Genomic DNA, 19,066 nt, shown 5'->3' with positions numbered 1-19,066 from the left:
CCCAAGATCAAAAGTCGCATGCTCCACCGACTAAGCCAGCCAGGTGCCCCTCTATCAATTTTATTTATGGGGAGGTGTACACATCATTCAATTTACAAATCAGGAAATGGAAAAATAAGATGCTTCAATACCAATAACCTAGGCATTACTAACCCAAGAGGTGTGCGTAAAGATGACCTGCTGTGGATTCTTTTGCAGAATGTAAGGAAGCTTGTATGGGCACACAGCACTGCAATTTTTAAGCTTTCCAGTCCAGCCAGTCAGCAGATGAGAATGGGTACAATCCTTGCTTTTTGGGAGTTGGAGTAATGGCTTGTTAAGACATGGTTCACTATTTACCGAGGTCATTTGGAACGTGTGCGTAGGGACTGTAGACACAGGGAGCAGGGCACTGGTGTTGTGACAGCCTAAGCAATCTGTTCTCCAGTCAAAAGGAAAATGTGATGAAATACCGTTTTCTCTTTCAGCTTCTATTTGACAAGTATATATGATCATTCAATATTTGAAGCTTTTAGCAAAGTGGTTCAGAAACTGATTCCGCAGCTCCCCACCCTAGAGAATTTGCTAAACATCTTTATCTCAGTAAGTAAATAATATCATCCTGGTAGAACCATTTGCAGAATTTTAGAATAACATTGCAAGCGTGAAAACAATCTTATTTCTGCTTGCTCTTATGGCACTGCAAGGTCACTGAAGGATTATTTTGGAAGAATGCTCCTATATACTGTTTTATGTTCTTTAAAATCTAACTCCCCAAACCATTCCTGTACTTTCCTGATATAATTAGAGTGTTTATTAAAGTTGTAGGCAGTCGTTCAATGTTGATAGAGCCCTATGAGATGTAGGAAGCAGTAAGGGTGGTTGGGGCAATAAGATATAATACTATTTTATATTTTATATGTTTAACCCTGTGATGAGCTGGCTGAATGAGCCCTATAAACCGTCAGCTCTAGGCAAGCTCTGCTGTTGACTTGAGTCAGACTTGGTGGTGGTACTCATATTTACTCTGTCACTCCACCGTTTGTGGAGTTTGTTTAGATTTTTAAAATTTATTTTATTTTAAAATTTACAGTCAGCAAAATTAGTGTTTTTGCTTGCCTTTTCCTAACTACAGGTACATCTCTAAGAACCAGGAAACAGTGGCCAATTTGTTTACCTACAGTAAATAATTGATGAAAAATAAGAATTCTTCATGTCTTATGCAAATCCATTATAAAGCTTTATGTGAGGTTGTAATAAAATAGAACATTTTTAGTAAATTAATTTTTGTTCATTCATATTTTACAGTGAGGATAGCATGTAATTTTTTATAAGTGGTGACATGTTCTCAAATCAGCTGTCCCTTTAAGATAGCATATTCTTTTTGTTTCAGAATTCTGGAATTGAAAAGGCATTTCTCTTTGATGTGGTCAGTAAAATTTATATTGCAACTGATAGTACCCCAGTGGATATGCAAACCTATGAGCTCTGCTGTGATATGATCGATGTCGTTATTGACATTTCTTGTATTTATGGGTAAGTAAAATATTCTTGAAGGCTACAATCAAACCATACTTCAGATTAGAAAATGAAACCTTTCATAACCTTTATAACATTTGCATTTACTTATTTGATTTTAATACTTGTGTTTTAAATGACTGAGACCTATAAATAAATATAGGATGCAATAACAACTTAGCATGCAATAACAACAAAAATCATTGAGTTAATGCCTGACATTCTGCTAATAAGTGTATTGCATACATTATAACATTTAATTCCCCACTATTCCATGAGGTGCAATTTCCTATCCCCATTTCACAGATGGGGGAAGTGAGGTTCAGAGTGGTTAAGTTTCTAGCCCCTGCTCACACTGTCAATAAAGGACAGAACTAGAATTTGAACTCAAGTCTGATTCCTGGTTCTTCTGAAAAATCTGTCATCATATCATAATGTCATACACACTTGGGAGAGACTAATAGGATCCTCCAACTCTAAATACATATCTCATATTAACAACAGTTCTGTTACTTTCTTCATTATAGGAAATAATTGCTGGGTTTTATTTTTTTATTTTTATTTTTTTTAAATTTTATTTATGATAGTCACACAGAGAGAGAGAGAGGCAGAGACATAGGCAGAGGGAGAAGCAGGCTCCATGCACCGGGAGCCCGACGTGGGATTCGATCCCGGGTCTTTTTTTTAAATTTTATTTATGATTTTTTTTTTTTACTGCTGGGTTTTCTTTAACACACTTTGCCTTCTTTTAGGAGCAGCAGAGAATTACAAAACTAAGCAAACAGTATTACCTGTTTATTATTACTCTATTTCTTAGAGTCTTAGGAAACAGAACTTCCTGTACACTTAAAATATTATAAAATAAGCAAGGAGTGAAGAAAATTGATTGTGGTACCAGACATAGAAACAATTCCACATATTTTAAATTTCTTGGGTGTTGTATAGAGTGAATGGATATGAACTAGTTTGTCTTACTAAGATATCAAGTTGTTGCTGTCGATTTATGTTGGATCTTACATGCTTATCCAATCTTTTTTTTTTTAAGATTTTATTTATTCATGAGACACAGAGAGAGAGAGAGAGAGAGAGAGATACAGAGACACAGGCAGAGGGAGAAGCAGGCTCCATGTAGGGAGCCCGATGTGGGATTCGATCCCAGGTCTCCAGGATCACACCCTGGGCCGAAAGCAGGCGCCAAACCGCTGCGCCATCCAGGGATCCCTGCTTATCCAATCACTGATGCGTAAAGTTCTTGTTCTTCCTCTCTACTCACCAGCTGTAACCTGCCTCACCTGGCCACCTCTGTCAGCTTTGGTGAGGGTCTTGGTCTCCCCATTTCTCTCTTCCTCTGAAAATCCTTTGCCCCTCAGTTCAGATTCTTTGTCTTATACACACATGCACGCAGGGTCCCTTCCATTATGAAATAGGGAAAGTGATACTTACAAGACCACAGTAAGGATGACATATCACCTGGTAAGCTCTGGATAAATGTAGCTGCCATTATTATTATTATTATTATTATTAAACATTGTCATTTAGCTTTAGAAACAGACCTTATTCCCTAAGATTACTGCCTTTTTAGTAGTATTATTAAACACTGCCATCTGGCTTCAGAAATAGACCTTGTTTTCTGAGATCACTGCTATACAGCATTCTATTGTTTTTAAACACTAAGTGGATGACCTTGAAATAGTCATGGAAACTGAATGTATCCTGATTATAGTCTAGGTTGTCGTGGTAATCAAATACCATAAACACAATTAATCTGGCACCTATTTAATGATATGCATAATTATTATTGTGCCATATGGTAATTAGATGTAAGTGCTAAGCTGTTCATGTAAATGATGTTAATCAGAGTTCCTTTTACCCAGCTAAAACAAACATGAGGAGGGTGGCAGTAGGAGGAGTCAGATTGTTTTTCTGTGGCAGCGTGCAGTGTTCCTGAGAACCTGTCAGGTTCAGTAAGAACCAGTCTGGGTCACCCGTTGGCTGTGGGCCTTGGAGTTTCCCCAGTGTTTGCTGGAGCCACAAGGAGCCAGCCCAGTTGACTGGCAGCAGCCGAGGAAACAGGCTTGCTGCCAGTTCCCAGATGCTCCATGGAGACCTGGTGCCTGGGTCAGCCTGCTCAGGAATCTGCGGAGCTTCTGCTCTGCAAGTGCACGCATACAAGCACCACACATTCTAAAATCCATTGCAGCTGCGTGTATTTTCACTGGTGAATGCAAATTTGAGTAGTAGCATGTAGCTGTTGGAGTTGTACTACATCACTAGTTTTTACTCATAAGTTTTTGGATCTTTTTGGTTTTTCCAATTTGTTTAATGTTTACTTTTTTTCTGACTATGAATGCAATCCATGCTCACTGCAGAAAATATGTAAAAGCATAAAGAATAAAATTATTAAAATAGCCCATAATCTCATCACCTAATGACAGTCACTATTAACATTTAATGTGTTTTATTCTTATTTCTCTGTATAATTTTTAGGATACTGTGATCACTTTGTATGTATAATTTTAAATATATCCTGCTTTATGCATTTAACATTATTACCTAAGAATTGGTGCTGTTAGTAAACAGTGTATAATGTCTGTTTACTATTTTATTTTCTTGCAAGTTTTTTCTTAAGATTTTATTTATTTATTCATGAGAGGCACAGAGAGAGAGGCAGAAAATAGAGAGAAGCAGGCTCCATGCAGGGAACCTGATGTGGGACTCGATCCCAGGACTCCAGGATCACGCCCTGGGTGGAAGGCAGACACTCAACCGCGGAGTCACTAAGGCATCCCTCTTGGAAGTTTTTATTTTATTTTATTTCATTTAAAGATTTTTGTTTATTCTTGAGAGAGAGAGAGAGGGGCAGAGACACAGGCAGAGGGAGAAGCAGGCTCCATCCTGGGAGCCTGACGTTGGACTCGATCTCAGGTTTCCAGGATCACGCTCTGGGCCGAAGGCAGGTGCTAAATTGCTGAGCCACCGGGCTGCCCTTCTTGGACGTTTTAAATACAGTTTTCTTCATTGGGTAAAAAAAAAAAAATTCAAATGTTTTAGCCTATTGTTCTCAGAACATTACTTATTAGCAAGACAAATTCAGTTTAGAAAAACAGCTAAAGGGATCCCTGGGTGGCGCAGCGGTTTAGTGCCTGCCTTTGGCCCAGGGCGCGATCCTGGAGACCCGGGATCGAATCCCACGTCGGGCTCCCGGTGCACGGAGCCTGCTTCTCCCTCTGCCTGTGTCTCTGCCTCTCTCTCTCTCTCTGTGTGACTATCATAAATAAATAAATAAAAATTAAAAAAAAAAGAAAGAAAAACAGCTAAAAATAGTACAAAGGAAGTTAAGAATTCCGATGAAGCATCTTTAATATCTGAGATCCAACACTTCTTAGAGATTTTTCTTTAATGTTTTGGTAGGTCACAGTGAGTTGAATCCTTTAAAAAAAAAAAAATAACTGTCTTCCCTGGTTTACTTTTAAGTAGCCATGTGTGTGGCAGTTTAAAATATTCTCCAAACTAAAAACTTGCATTTCCTTTGAAATACTCTATTTCAGCTTTTCATTTAATCTGGTTTGTCATCCTACCGCCTTATGATATTTATGAGATTAAAAGCATTAACTCTGAAATTAGATTAGTTTGAGGTCCTGCCTCTACCCCCATCATCAACCTTGACCAAATTATCCTATTTCCCTTAGCCTCAGTTCCTCAATGCCTAGCTTAGATGATTTTTAGGCCAGATGATAGATAATTCAGTATAAAAACTAAGAATGGTGCCTGTGACATTTTAAATGTTGGCTCTTACTCTGCAAAGGGATCATGTTGCTCTTGCCGTGTTACTGTGTTGTATTAATAAGGTCTAGCACAATTCCAACTAAGTTAAATTTCTGATCAATTATTCATTAATTTTGGAAATAAAAATACACACATACATACATATATATGCGCACACAGTTTTGGATAAGGGGGAAAGTTCCAGGGAAGTGTTCCTTTGCCTATAAGGAAAGGACATAAAACTCTGATTACGTCAGTGTCTTCAGAGGGTCCAGTTTTGTTTTTTTTTTAAATTTTATTTATTTGTTTGAGAGAGAGGGGGAGAGACAAAGAAAATGAGCGCAGAGGGGAGTGGTGGAGAGGGGCAGAGGGAGAGGGAGAAGCAGGCTCCCCACTAATGAGGGAGCCGGTTATGCGGCTCCATCCCAGGACCATGAGCTGATGACCTGAGCCAAAGGCAGAAGCTTAACCACTTAACCACTTAACTAACTGAGCCACCCAGGTGCCCCTGGAGGGTCCAGTTTTGATCATTAAAGGACATAATAATAATAATAGTGGTTAACCATGCATTTTACATGGTCTCAGAACTGTGCTCAGTGCTGTATATCTCTTATTTCATTGCATTGGGAAACTTAGAGGTAATTACTGTTAGTATACAGGTGAGGAAATTGAGGTTCAAAGAAGTTATTCACCTTGTTCCAGTTCACATAATAAGTGAGCTGGGGTTCAAACATGAGTCATCTGTGTCTGTAGGCCACACCTTTTCTTAAACAGACCAGTATATTTAATGTTTTATTTTGAAAAAATTTCAAACCTACAGAAAATATGCAAGGATAGTCTAGTGAACTCCTGTATGATACCCTTTACTGGGATCCACCAATTCTACCAATTTGCCATAGTTGCTCTCTCTTTTTCTAATACATTCTGTGGTTAGTTTTGCTGAACCATACGAGAGTGAATTGCAGACATCATGATTCTTTGATCCTAGACACTTACTTGAGTGTATGTCTCTTTAAAAAAAATAGACATTCTCAAATAAAATCTTAAAAAAAGGGGGGGGGGGCAGCCCCGGTGGCTCAGCGGTTTAGCGCCGCCTTTAGTCCAGGGCGTGATCCTGGAGACCTGGGATCGAGTCCCACATTGGGCTCCCTGCATGGAGCCTGCTTCTCCCTCTTCTCCCTTTGCCTCTCTCTCTGTGTGTCTCTGATGAATAAATAAATAAAATCTTAAAAAAAAATACAAATTCCTAAAAAAAAAAAAAAACAGACATTGTCTTATAGGACCACAGTTTAGGCATATTAAGCATATTTAGCATGGCTACATTAATGCATTATCTAATATATTGCCCATATTCAAATCTTTTTTTTTTCAAAAGATTTTATTTATTTATTTGAGAGAGAGAGAGACAGAGATAGTGAGAGAGAGCAGGAACCAGGAAGAGAGAGAGAAGCACCCTCTCCACTGACCAGGGAGCCTGACGTAGGGCTCAGTCTCACCACCCAGGATCATGAGCCGAGCCAAAGGCAGCCACTTAACTAACTGAGCCACCCAGGTGCCCCTCCATATTCAAATCTTACCTATGGTTCCAATTCTATCTATATTCCTGATCCAGGACCTAGGCCAGTCTTTGGCTGTCATGTCTCCTTAGGCTTCTGTAATCTGGAATAGTCATTCAGCTCTCAGTCTTTCATCAGACCATGATTTTGACCAGCCTGGTTATTCTGTCAGAAAAAAACAAAACAAAACAAAACAAAACAAAAAAAAACAAGACACCCCTTGTGGAGGAGAGAAGAGCTAACCTTCATCCCTCACGTGTGTTCCTCAGGTGCTGGAGGGTTGCCCCCCTGCCCCAACAGCCACTCATTGTGTCAGTAGGAAGGGACTGTCATACACTATGTACATCCTTGTGATTGTGTGTTTCTAAGACTGCTGAAAGGCACCGTGATTGTAAACAAATTCTCATGATTATCATTGTGTGTATTAAAGCTGGTTTCTCTCACTGAGTTACAATTTATAGTTTTTTCTTAATGGTCACATATGTTCTGGTTTCTGTCTCCATTTAGTCTCAAAGAAGATGGAGCAGGAACCCCCTATGACAAGGAGTCAACAGCCATTATAAAGCTGAATAATACAACAGTTCTTTATTTAAAAGAAGTGACAAAGTTCCTGGCTCTTGTTTGCTTTGTCAGAGAGGAAAGCTTTGAAAGAAAAGGTAATTTGTGTGTGTGTGTGTGTGTGTGTGTGATTTAAGTGAAGCATTTCATTTCAGACTATACTGCTCCTACTGTTTGTTGAATGGGGACAATCAGCAGCATGCCTCTTGAAGCTCCCAGCTTGAGTCCCAGGTCCCCTGGACTCCTGCCCATGTCTGTCAGGTTTCTGGGATCCTTGAACCAGCCTGCCCTCTAGTGATGCAGCTGCCATGAAGTGGAAATGGCACCAGACAATCCTCCCAGGGGCTCTAGCTTTTTCTTAAAAGCTTGTTGCCAGGCTGTAAAGTCTCCTGCCAGGGAGGGCCCAGCAGCCTGTAGGGAGGGTCAAGGCCTCCTTCTTGGTCCACTCCTCTGGAAGGTCTTAGGGACCATGTGACCATTTGAGATCCCTGTGTAAAGGAGAGGACTTATAGAACGTTAAAGCTGGATGTATTTATTTATTTATAAAAAGATTTTATTTATTTATTCATGAGAGACGCAGAGAGAGGGGCATAGACATAGGCAGAGGGAGAAGCAGGCTCCCTGTGAGACTTGATCCCAGGAGCTCAGAATCACTATCTGAGCCAAAGGCAGACATTCAACAACTGAGCCACTCAAGCATCCCATTCTTAACATTTTCTTTAGAGCTTTTCAGACTTTTTCATCTGTAGCTATGTCTCTATCTATATGGGATAATATGATAAATACTACTTTACAACCTTCACTGAATTTATTACAGACATCTTTCTCATTCACTAGGCCTTTTTTCTTACCTTATCATTTTAATAATTGTTAGTTTATTTTATTATTAAAATTATATTGTTTTTAGATTTTAATGTAAATAATCTGTGATGGCCTTCCTTACACTGAATATTTGTGTACATATTGGTTATTTCCTTAGGAAAAACTTCAACAATGGAATTACTTAGATGGAATTACTTAGATCCAAGGGCAGGGTAGGCATGTTTTGGTGGCTTCTAATACGTATGATCAAAATGTCCTTCTGAAAGATGTTATGGGTTTATGCTACTAAGAGTATATAAGTGTGTCCATTTTGCTGTATTCTTATCAATATTGGATATTAGCACTAAAAAAATTATTAAAAACTAATCTTGTTTGAATTTATATTTCCTTGCTTCTTGGTGAAGTTGTGTATTTTTCCTATATTTAATGACTGTTATCAACCAAATTCCCTTTTGTGTTCTTGGCCTTCAAAACTTCTAATTGAGTCTTGTTAATCTTTCACTCCTTAGTTTCATCTTGCTGAAAATAAGAATAGGCTCCTGGAATTCTGAACATAGACAAGACCATACCTTGTTTCATTCTCTCAATTATAGATGATTTTTACGCACACCAAGGAACTATAAAGTGACTTTCTCTCAAAGTCCTCCTACCTGTGTATGGCAGTCAGATTCCTGGACTTGTCCCTACATAGAATCGCTTGTGTACATTGTGCTTTGTACTGTCATATATATATTTCCTTGGTTAAAAATATTTCCAGAATTTATATTTGGTGATTAATATTTCATGTTGATTTTGGAAGCTAAGTAAAATAAAAGTAATACAAATAGTACAACTAGAGCCGCCAAAACATCTAGGTTAGCAGCAGGTCCTAAAATTTAGGGTATGTTAGCATCAACCCAGAGAGCTTGTTTATTTTGAACTGATTTTAGATTTAATAGAAAAGTAGTAAAAATAGTATGTAATTTATACATATTCCTCATCCAATTTCCCAAATGTTAACATCTTATATACTATAGATAGTTATGAAAAATAGGGAATCACTATTGGCATAATACTAATTAATAGTATTAGTAAATTAATTAGTATCCATTAAAAAACCATAGACCGGGAACCCTGGGTGGCGCAGCGGTTTAGCGCCTGCCTTTGGCCCAGGGCGTGATCCTGGAGACCCGGGATCGAATCCCACGTCGGGCTCCTGGTGCATGGAGCCTGCTTTTCCCTCTGCCTGTGTCTCTGCCTCTCTCTCTCTCTCTCTGTGTGTGACTATCATAAATAAATAAAAATTTTAAAAAATGAAAAAAAAAACATAGACCTTATTTAGATTTCACCATTTTTCCAAAAATGCCCCTTTTTTCTGTTCTAGGATTCCAAATCGATTTAGTTGTTATCCCCCTTAGTGTTCTCCAGTCTCTGACAGTTGTCTTTCATGACCTTGACACTTCTGAGGACTACTGATCAATTATTTTGTAGAGTGTTCCCTCCAGTCAGGCTTGTCTGCTGTTTCCACCCAGTTGGAACAAGATTATGCACTTTGACAAGAATGTGTCCTTCTTGGTGCATCATATCAAGCAGTTCAGGATGATGATAAGTCTTATTACTGGTGATGTTGACCTTGATTTAGTTAAGGTAACGCCTGCCAGGTTTTATCACTGGAAAGTTCCTCTTTCCCTTTGTAGTTAATAAATGATTCCAAATGATGTAAAGCCTCTTCCTCCTCACACCTTTGCCCACTAATTTTAACATCCATCTGTGGTTGTGGAAATAAATTGAAACAGGAGTTTATCATGTGGGTCTTTGTAAGGTACTGCTAAGCCACCTAGGTGGGATCATCTCTGAGGATAGGCAGATTTGGTAGCATTTACTAAACTAGCTAGAAACCTAGGTATTATTTTTAATGTTTTAACTAGGAAATGACAGATTTAACCCCATCAGGTTAGGGAATCCTGGGTGGCTCAGCAGTTGAACATCTGCCTTTGGCTCAGGGTGTGATCCTGGAGTCCCGGGATCGAGTCCTGCATCAGGCTCCCTACATGGATGGAGCCTGCTTCTCCCTTTGCCTGCTTCTCCCTCTGCCTTGTGTCTCTGCCTCGATCTCTGTGTCTCTCATGAATGAATAAATAAAGTATTTTTAAAAAAAACCATCATGTTAAACCCATCATGTTAAACTCATGTGCTTTTTTTATTTTTTTTAAAGATTTTATTTATTCATGAGAGAGAGAGAGAGAGAGAGAGAGGCAGAGACACAGGCAGAGGGAGAAACAGGCTCTCTGCAGGGAGCCAGATGTGGGACTCGATCCTTGGACTCCAGGATCATGCCCTGAGCCAAAGGCAGATGCTCAACCACTGAGCCACCCAGGTGTCCCCTCATGTGCCTTTTTAAAGTGATTATCTCTATTTGCCTGGGATGGAAGGGCTTCCAAGGACAGGAGACCTTCAGAGCTGATACTGGGAACGTCCTAGGCAAACGGGGCAAATTGGTCACCCTGAGGATTAGGTGGTTGATCATTGAAAACAAAACTTAATGCTTATAAATGCATAAAATAGTTTGGTTTTGTAGCTTTACTTTTTCCTCTTTTTTAAAGATTTTATTTACTCATAAGAGACAGAGAGAGAGAGGCAGAGGGAGGAGCAGGCTCCATGCAGGGAGCCTGATGTGGAACTTGATCCCAGGTCTCCAGGATCAGGCCCTTGGCTGAAGGCGGTGGTAAACCGCTGAGCCACCCGGGCTGCCCTACTTTTTCTTCTTTAAAGATTTTTATTTTTAAGTAATCTCTCAACCCAACATGGACTCAGACTTCCAATCCCAAGATCGAGAGTCGCAGGCTCTTCTAACTGAGCCAGCCAGGCATCCCTATTTTTGTTGCTTTCATCTCATATTGTAGAGTCCTGTTGGCGCAGATAACGGACCCTTGTTGATGAGCTTTTCCTCATGCTGGGTCTCTGTCTGAGTTTTCATTAATGATCTCTGTGACTACTTTGGCAGAAAGGAGAGGATCGAAAGCAGATGTGGAGTTTTCAGCCTTGGCTGCACGTTATAGGTACCTTGGGAAAGGAGGCGGCTAAAAAATATGGAAATCTGGGCCCTCCTCCAAACAATTAGAATTCCTGGGAGAAGGGCCTATGAATTGTTAAATTGTTTTAAGTACCGTGGATGTTTTTATTGTACGGCTAGGGTTGAGAACCACTGAAGCAGAGAAGGATGTGGAACCATCATGTAACCATTTGTGGTGGTGAAGATAGTGTTTGTTCTGTTGGAGTCTCTCTTCTTGAACATTTCAAAAGCTTTTAGTGAAAAGGTTGAAAGAAATGGCAGCCACTTGATACGAATGCTTCCTTTAAAAACCTCAGTTGTGAATTTTTACTTTTAAAACTTCAAATGCAGCAAGTTAACTGTTAGGTTTTAAATTGTGAAAATGATGGGACGCCTGGGTGGCTCAGTGGTTGAGCATCTATCTGCCTTTGGCCCAGGGCATGGAGTCCTGGGGTCAAGTCCCACATCCGGCTCCCTGCATGGAGCCTGCTTCTTCCTCTGCCTGTGTCTCCGCCTCTCTCTCTCTGGGTCTCTCATGAATAAATAAATAAAATCTTTAAAAAAACTGTGAAGATGAGTAAGTTCAGACTTGTCAGAACTACCAACAGATTATTTCTGCAAGTTGACTTCTCACTGAGCCAAAGTTTTTCTAGCTAAACTTTCTTCCTAAGGCAGTTGGTTGCATATATAGGCAAAGGATTTTGAGGTGGTTCTCATATCTTCTATCCATATTCCCACTAAATAAAATCATTTATTTGCTCCTTGTTTATTTTCTTTTAATTACGTGCTTTGTTTGGAAGATGGTCTCAAGAAACAAAAATGATGAAGTAGGGAAATGAGACAGGGAAGGTAGAAAAGCCACCCATAGTGGTGTCGATGAGTAGATTTATGTTCACTCCCAATAAGGGAATCTCTGAGAAGCTGTGTGGAACAAACTCCGAATCACCCCAGTTGAGTATGGGAGACTGCAACATTTTTTATTTATTTTTATTTTTAGAATTTTATTTAAATTCAACTTGCCAACATATAGTAATGTATAACACCCAGTGCTCATCTCATCACGTGCCCTCCCTAATGCCCATCATCCAGTTACCCTATCCCTCCACCCACCACCCCTTCTGCAACCCTTTGTTTGTTTCCCAGAGTTAGGAGTCTCTCATGGTTTGTGAAAGACTGCAACATTTGTCTACCTTTCTCCACCATGCCCCTGTTTGAGGGGTGTCCTCAAAATATTCATTCCCATATCCCTGGTAGCTGTCTGTGTGTGGTCAAGGCAGTTATGTGGTACCAAAGAAAGCCTTAGAAAATGAATGTTTATTTGTTAAGGCTTTATTTTATTTTAAAGATTTTATTTATTTGAGAGGGAGAGAAAGAGAGCATGAGCAAGGGGAGGGGCAGAGGGATAAGCAGACACCTCACAGGGTGGGGAGCCCCACACAGGGCCCAGTTCCAGGACCCTGATGTCAGGAACCCAGCTGAAGTCAGCCACTCAACCAAGTCACCCAGGTGCCACAAGATTTTCTTTTTAAGTAATCTCTACACTCAAAATGGGGCTCAAGCTCACAACACTGAGATCAAGAGTCACATGTTCTACTGACTGAGCCAGCCAGGTGCCCGGGGCTTATTTATTTCTTACTACTTTCCCCCTTATTCCAGTAGTCTTGCCTTTAGGATTATCACTTAAGGGTTTTATTGCACTGTGGTCACTGTCACTTCAGAAGCAGCAGAGGGCGCCACTCAGAGAGTTTCCTGCTTCTGGAAGTTGAGCTAGTGTTTCCTCCAGGACACTTGAGGTTGTATGACTACTTTGAAGAATTTCACTCGTTGGCTTGAATCCCAGTTCTTTTATTTTGGTTAGGGCTTTGGAAGCATCACCTCAGTGGATAGAAATGATTGTTGGGCTAGTTATTCTAATGAATTTAAAGATAGCAAATAGAACCAACTGCCTTAAAAAAAAAAAAAAAAAGAACCAACTGCCTTATCCTAAGTGGTATAAACATAATGTTGCTCTCAACACTTTTACAAATTAGTGTAATGAAAAATGCACCCAAGGGAGATCCCTGGGTGGCTCAGCGGTTTAGAGCCTGCCTTTGGCCCAGGGCCTGATCCTGGAGACCCGGGATCGAGTCCCACATCAGGCTCCCTGCATGGATCCTGCTTCTCACTCTGCCTGTCTCTCTCTCTCTCTCTCTCTCTCTCTCTCTCTCTCTCTGTGTGTGTGTGTGTGTGTCTCTCAGGAATAAATAAATAAAATCTTAAAAAAAAAAGAAAAAATGCACCCAAGATTTGGGATTATCTTTTTTTTTTAATTTTTTTTTATTTATTCATGAGAGACACACAGAGGCAGAGACATAGGCAGAGGGAGAAGCAGGCTCCATGCAGGGAACCCGATGCAGGACTCTATCCTGGAACTCTGGGATCATGCCCTGGGCCAAAGGCAGATACTCAACCACTGAGCCACCAAGGTGTCCCTGGGATTATCTTTTATTCCATTCCTGTACCAGTATTTTCAGAACACAATAGAAGATTCTCCCCTACTATTTCTGCATTTAAAATTTACTTAGTATTGAGTGAGTGTCATTGGTCGTTGAACTTCCGAGCTTGGAATTGACCTGAGGTGACTACTACCACTCCAAGGTCAGGGACTTTGCTTTTCCCAGGGCTTCTGACAATGGCTTAAATATAATAGATTTTCAGTAAGTATTGATTGGTTGAATGATGAATATTGGAGCTTTGAGATCTTAGCCACATTTCAAGTCAGGGTCGGCCACCACTCAGTCAATTTAATAATCCCTTTTGAGGAAAAATAATAAACATATCATGGAAGATATGTCTTAATTGTAAGAAATCTTGAATTCTGGGGGCACGTGAGTGGCTCAGTGGTTGGGCATCTCGCCTTTGGCTCAGGTTGTGATCCAGGGGTCCTGGGATCGAGTCCCACATCAGGCTCCCCATATGGAGTTTGCTTCTACCTCTGCTCATGTCTCTGCCTCTCTCTGTGTGTCTCTCATGAATAAATAAATAAAATCTTAAAAAAGGAGAGAGATCTTGAATTCTAATAGGTCAAAAAATGTGCATTTCAGTTGGTTCTTCAATATTACAGGTCATAGACATCTTTGAAAATGTGGTCTCTCCTCTGGAACCTTTCCTTAGGAAAATGTGGACATTCACGAAACTTTGCATGCGATTCCTGAAGCCCAGTTGCAGAGCTTTGAGGGAAATCTGTGGACCTTCTGTTGAGGCTGTTCTAGTAGCTTGTCCTGACCATAGCATGACATGACAAGAGGAGATTATTATTTCTGTGTGACATTTCTAATTATTTTGTTTTCTTCCCCAGGGCTTATTGACTATAATTTTCATTGCTTCCGGAAAGCCATCCATGAGGTTTTTGAGGTGAGAATGAAAATGGTGAAATCACGGAAGGTTCAGAATCGGATGCAGAAGAAGAAAGGAGCCACCCCCAATGGGACCCCAAACGTGCTCCTGTAGTGAGGCTTCGCGAGTATCTTTGCAAGTCAGACCTTTTGAGGCTGCTGCCCTGTGTTGCACTAACGGAAGAGGAAAAAGGAGATTGGGACACATGATGTATTTGTTGTAAAAAAAAAAAAAATCCTGCAACCCTCTTGATCTTTTTTAAATAAAGTGAGCACTTTGAAGCCGAAACTTGTATTTTAACAACGAAGTCAAATCTACTGTAATTTCCTTACACAAATGTAAACTTTTATGGTCTGTAGTCAGAAACTCCGATGTGAGGACTGTCAGGAACTGTATATATTTTCCTTTTTCATGTTTTTTTTTTCTTTGAACTTTGATAAGACAACTTTTCTAAGCTTTTTTCTGTACTTGGTGTCAAGGACATGCATACTGTAGGGTAGTTCAGATCTATATGGCAATCAGAAATCAAAAAAGCAATGCACTGGCAATGATTTTTTTTTTTTTTTTTTTTTACAAATTTGGGAATCTTTGCTACTAATTGTTGAGAAAAATCATTTTTCAGTGGAGCTGAGACAGATCGGGGCGGCAAGCTCCAGGAGCAATAAGAACTGTCTCCTGTTTATAACTGGTATAAATGGGAGTTTTGTTGAATAATATTAGCACCAAACTTATCTAAAAATTTCTATAGCTGTGGCAGTACTTCCCTACTGAACAGTTTTTACAAAGCTCTTTACCTCAACACACATCTCTAGAATCATTTTATACAGAGAGGTTATTCCTTTTTGCTGCATGACTGTTCTTTAGAATCTTCGGGACCAGATTTCCAAAATGGTGCCAATCACTGGAGAGAAATAAGAATGTTGCTGAATTTCAGGGTTTCTGGAGGCTTTTCTGTACCTGCCACTTAGGCTGAAGTAACATCAGAGGTAACGTGGTTTCCCAAATGTAGGTGATTGGTACCTACAGATTTAAATATATATATATACAATTTGTATGTTTGGCCGCTGTGAGATGGGTCTGTTGTGCAACATTTAAAATGTTATTTAGGATCATAACCACAGGGAATGTCTCAGATCTCTCCCAAAGAGCATAATGCTGAGCACATTTGTCACCACTGAGTCTCCTGCTCATCCATGACAGTGTGCCTTGTGGACTCTGCTTGTTCCCACCTTCTGATTGAACTAGAGCTCAGCTTGCCAGCAGCACACTCTGCACAGCTGAAAAGCCATCCTGCAAACCCCTAACAATCGGCGGGAAGAGGACGGCCAGAGGAGGCATTACAGTTAGCTCTGTGTTTGTTTCTGTGAAATTCTTCCACTTATATTTACTTTAGACTTTCAGGATATTAAGGGACTCCTAAATCTCCCCTCATCCCAAACCATTCCTAGTAGATAATTCTATGTCCGTCCCAAGGGTCAGTGTCCTAAAGCATACTTGAGAGTGTTAGAAAATAATTTTATGTATGTATTTATTTTTAAGCAAAGACTCGTAAGGAAATCGAAGCTGGTCCTAGCAAAATGTACCAAGTTCCTAAAGCGACTTAACCTTAAAACTATCCTACTTCTATCTGTGTCTTCCTTCCATCCTCTCTCCCTCCCTCCCCAAGTCCTATTCCTTTGAGGCTGCTAACTACAATGCAAGATGGTAGCTGATTCAGGTATAAGATTTGAGTCCTCCCAAGGGTCCGTGCATTTTGGAAGGAAATTTCTCAGAATTATTAAGGCGCCCAACTCCCTTCCTCATGATTCCTGCTCAGAAGCCTGGGTGGGTAGGAACCCAGGGTTCCAAAAGAGACTTTTCCTTAATTTCTAGACCTGTATATCTTGTTGGCTCTTTGGATCTTTGCCAACAGACTTGGTACATATGGGCTATTCTTATAAATTTAATGTTCTAATATTTTTTACACAATCTTTCTTTTTGATTAAGCAAATAAACAATTTTCTAATGTGACTTTATCCTCAAGGTAGAGACACTTGCCTATCTGGTAAATCACACAATACTTAGGTATACATATACATATTATTGTAACCAGGAGGAGCTTCCATTTTTAAGCTGGGTGTATGATGGGTTTTTGTAAAATGTGCCTTAAAAGTCTATTACTTCAGGAGCAAATGATTCTTTGGGGGAAAAGCAAAAATAATCCTATGGCATAGGACCTGAGTTCATGGTAGTAAGTGCACTCTTTGATTGATTACACACTAATAACATAGATTACTGCCTCAAACCTGTAAGCATGGCAATGACCTCTTAGTTAAAGACAGATGTAGGAGTTATGTCTAAGTTTTCAATTTTTTTTTAAGTCTGTGCTATTGGAATTACAAAATCTATTCCTTTTGCATTTTATTTTTGATATGGAACTTTGCTTATTGCGATGTGTATGGCCATGGTTAGGTCTCAAATCTAATGCTATAAATACAAAGCCCAAATACATGGCTACAGTGACTGCTCTGGAACATTTTGACTCCTTTTCAAAGGTTGAGAACTTGACCTGTGGGGTTCTAGGGCAATTAGAACTTCTATGTGGAGGTGAGACTGTGAATTACCATCTTTGGTTGTTTTTAGTTATGTAAATTAGCGTGTATGACCAGGGTAGAATGTTTTTGAAGGAATATAAATTTAAAAAAAAACAACAACAAAAAAAACTGGTTGGCCTTCACAGACAGTGTTATTTTGTGAGCATAATATATTTTGGACCCTTAAACATAAAAGGACTAAAAAACACAGCAATATTGTTATATACGGGTTATATGCTAATTCTGTTTGAGACATACTCCAGAAAAACGGCTGAACTGTCTTGATTATTAAAGTATGGTATGCATTTAACTTCTATAGACTGGTTGTAATTTGTAATCAAGCGCAATATTATGTTTTACTTTAAGCAGTACATTTATAATTGTTAAACCATTGCTTTCAAAGATGTTAACTGCCAATTTAAAAGCATGTGTCATGCTCATGATTTGGTAAGGCCCTTGTTTTATTTCAAGCATATTCGTAACTAATCATTCTGGGACCAGAATATTCTCTTTGGTGAGGTGTAAGTATGATCCTTCCTGTTTGTGGTTGTTTACTGCATGTGAATATCATGGCTTCATTGGCTGGGTCCCTTTAGTAAAATGTCCCGATTAACCAGCTTTCATTTTATGGAAATGAGGATAAATCACTCTATTTACACTTTTATTTTTATTATATTTTTAAGCTCTCTTATCTCTCCAAATTTTTTATGGGAGCATGGTTGTTTAGAATATAGAACTGTTTTTTCAGTAAACCTCAGATACTAATTCTTGCTGCTCTGTCCTCTAATCCCTAGCCATCTGGAAATTCTTTTCCAAACAGTCCACCTTATCGATTCTGACTTGCTTAGTAGGATTCCAATCTGTAATGACTTTTACAGATTCTTAGAGTTCCCAGAGAAGAGTAGCTTTAGATGTTGTATCATACATGAGGGGCACTGGGGTGGCCTAGTGGTTGAGCATCTGCCTTTGGCTCAGGTTGTGATCCTGGGGTCCTGGGATCAAGTCTCGCATCAGGCTCCCTGCAGGGGAGCCTGCTTCTCCCTTTGCCTATGTCTCTGCCTCTCTCTGTGTGTCTCGGATGAATGGATGAATAAAAAATATCTTATATATGAAATTCTGTTTCTGATTGGAAAATCTGGTCTAAAATAATATGTTTTTAAGATTTTTAACTGATAGTGATGTTGAGTTTAGGAGAAAGAAAATGTCTTTAACAGAATTACTTACTAATGCTGTATAATGATTGAGTGCACACATTATTATTTCAGGCTCATAAGTGCTTTTGCATAAGTTATCTTCATAAACCCAAGAGGTGGATACTATTATCACTCCTATTTTACAGATCAGGCAGCTGAGGGTAGAGAGTTAAAATAACCCAGTCAAGATCACGTAACTAGCAAGACACAAAGCCGGGAGTCTAGCTGGAGAGTCCACCCTCAATACTGCTCTAAGCAGCTGTACCACATGTCCCTTTAAATGCCATCTCTTTACAGATAGTAAAATGGGGGACTTGAAGTTTAGGATTTACTGCTGCCTGGGATTATGAAGGCTAAAATGCTGGAAAATTTTAAAAGAAATACGTTTTCTCACATGAGAAGCAGTAAGAGCAGCCTTTTAATGTGCTTCACTCAAGATTATGCCTTCTTCCTAATTCATTACATAACTTGAATGTGAAAAATAATATTAAAATGTTTAAATATCAAACGAGAATTTAAATACCTTTTCCAGACACTTAGTTTTCTAAGAAGCAAAAGTATATCAAATTCTCAGAAAGTCAAGAGAGAATTAGTCTTTGATCTTAGCTATATTCAACCTTTTACTTCACTTCTATTATATGCAACCATATTTATATAAAAAAAAACAATGATCTGGATTAAAACTCAAATTTTTAA

At 39.3% G+C, this 19,066-nt stretch overlaps 1 protein-coding gene across 1 annotated transcript in view; it reads left to right on the top strand.

Annotated features, from left to right (window-relative positions):
• Positions 1 to 17,493, top strand: part of RRAGD (Ras related GTP binding D) — a 43,118-nt gene extending 25,625 nt beyond the window's left edge. The window contains exons 4-7 of the mRNA XM_055330908.1: positions 468 to 582; positions 1,373 to 1,515; positions 7,326 to 7,474; positions 14,567 to 17,493. Of these exons, the coding sequence (XP_055186883.1) occupies positions 468 to 582; positions 1,373 to 1,515; positions 7,326 to 7,474; positions 14,567 to 14,718 (559 nt within the window). The 3' untranslated portion in view covers positions 14,719 to 17,493. The remainder of the gene's footprint in view (positions 1 to 467; positions 583 to 1,372; positions 1,516 to 7,325; positions 7,475 to 14,566) is intronic.
• Positions 17,494 to 19,066: the final 1,573 nt, after the last annotated feature.

Source organism: Nyctereutes procyonoides, unplaced genomic scaffold (genome assembly GCF_905146905.1).
Source record: "Nyctereutes procyonoides isolate TBG_1078 unplaced genomic scaffold, NYPRO_anot_genome, whole genome shotgun sequence".
Classification (NCBI taxonomy): Eukaryota; Metazoa; Chordata; class Mammalia; order Carnivora; family Canidae; genus Nyctereutes; species Nyctereutes procyonoides.
This window is presented reverse-complemented; position numbering and strand designations above follow the sequence as displayed.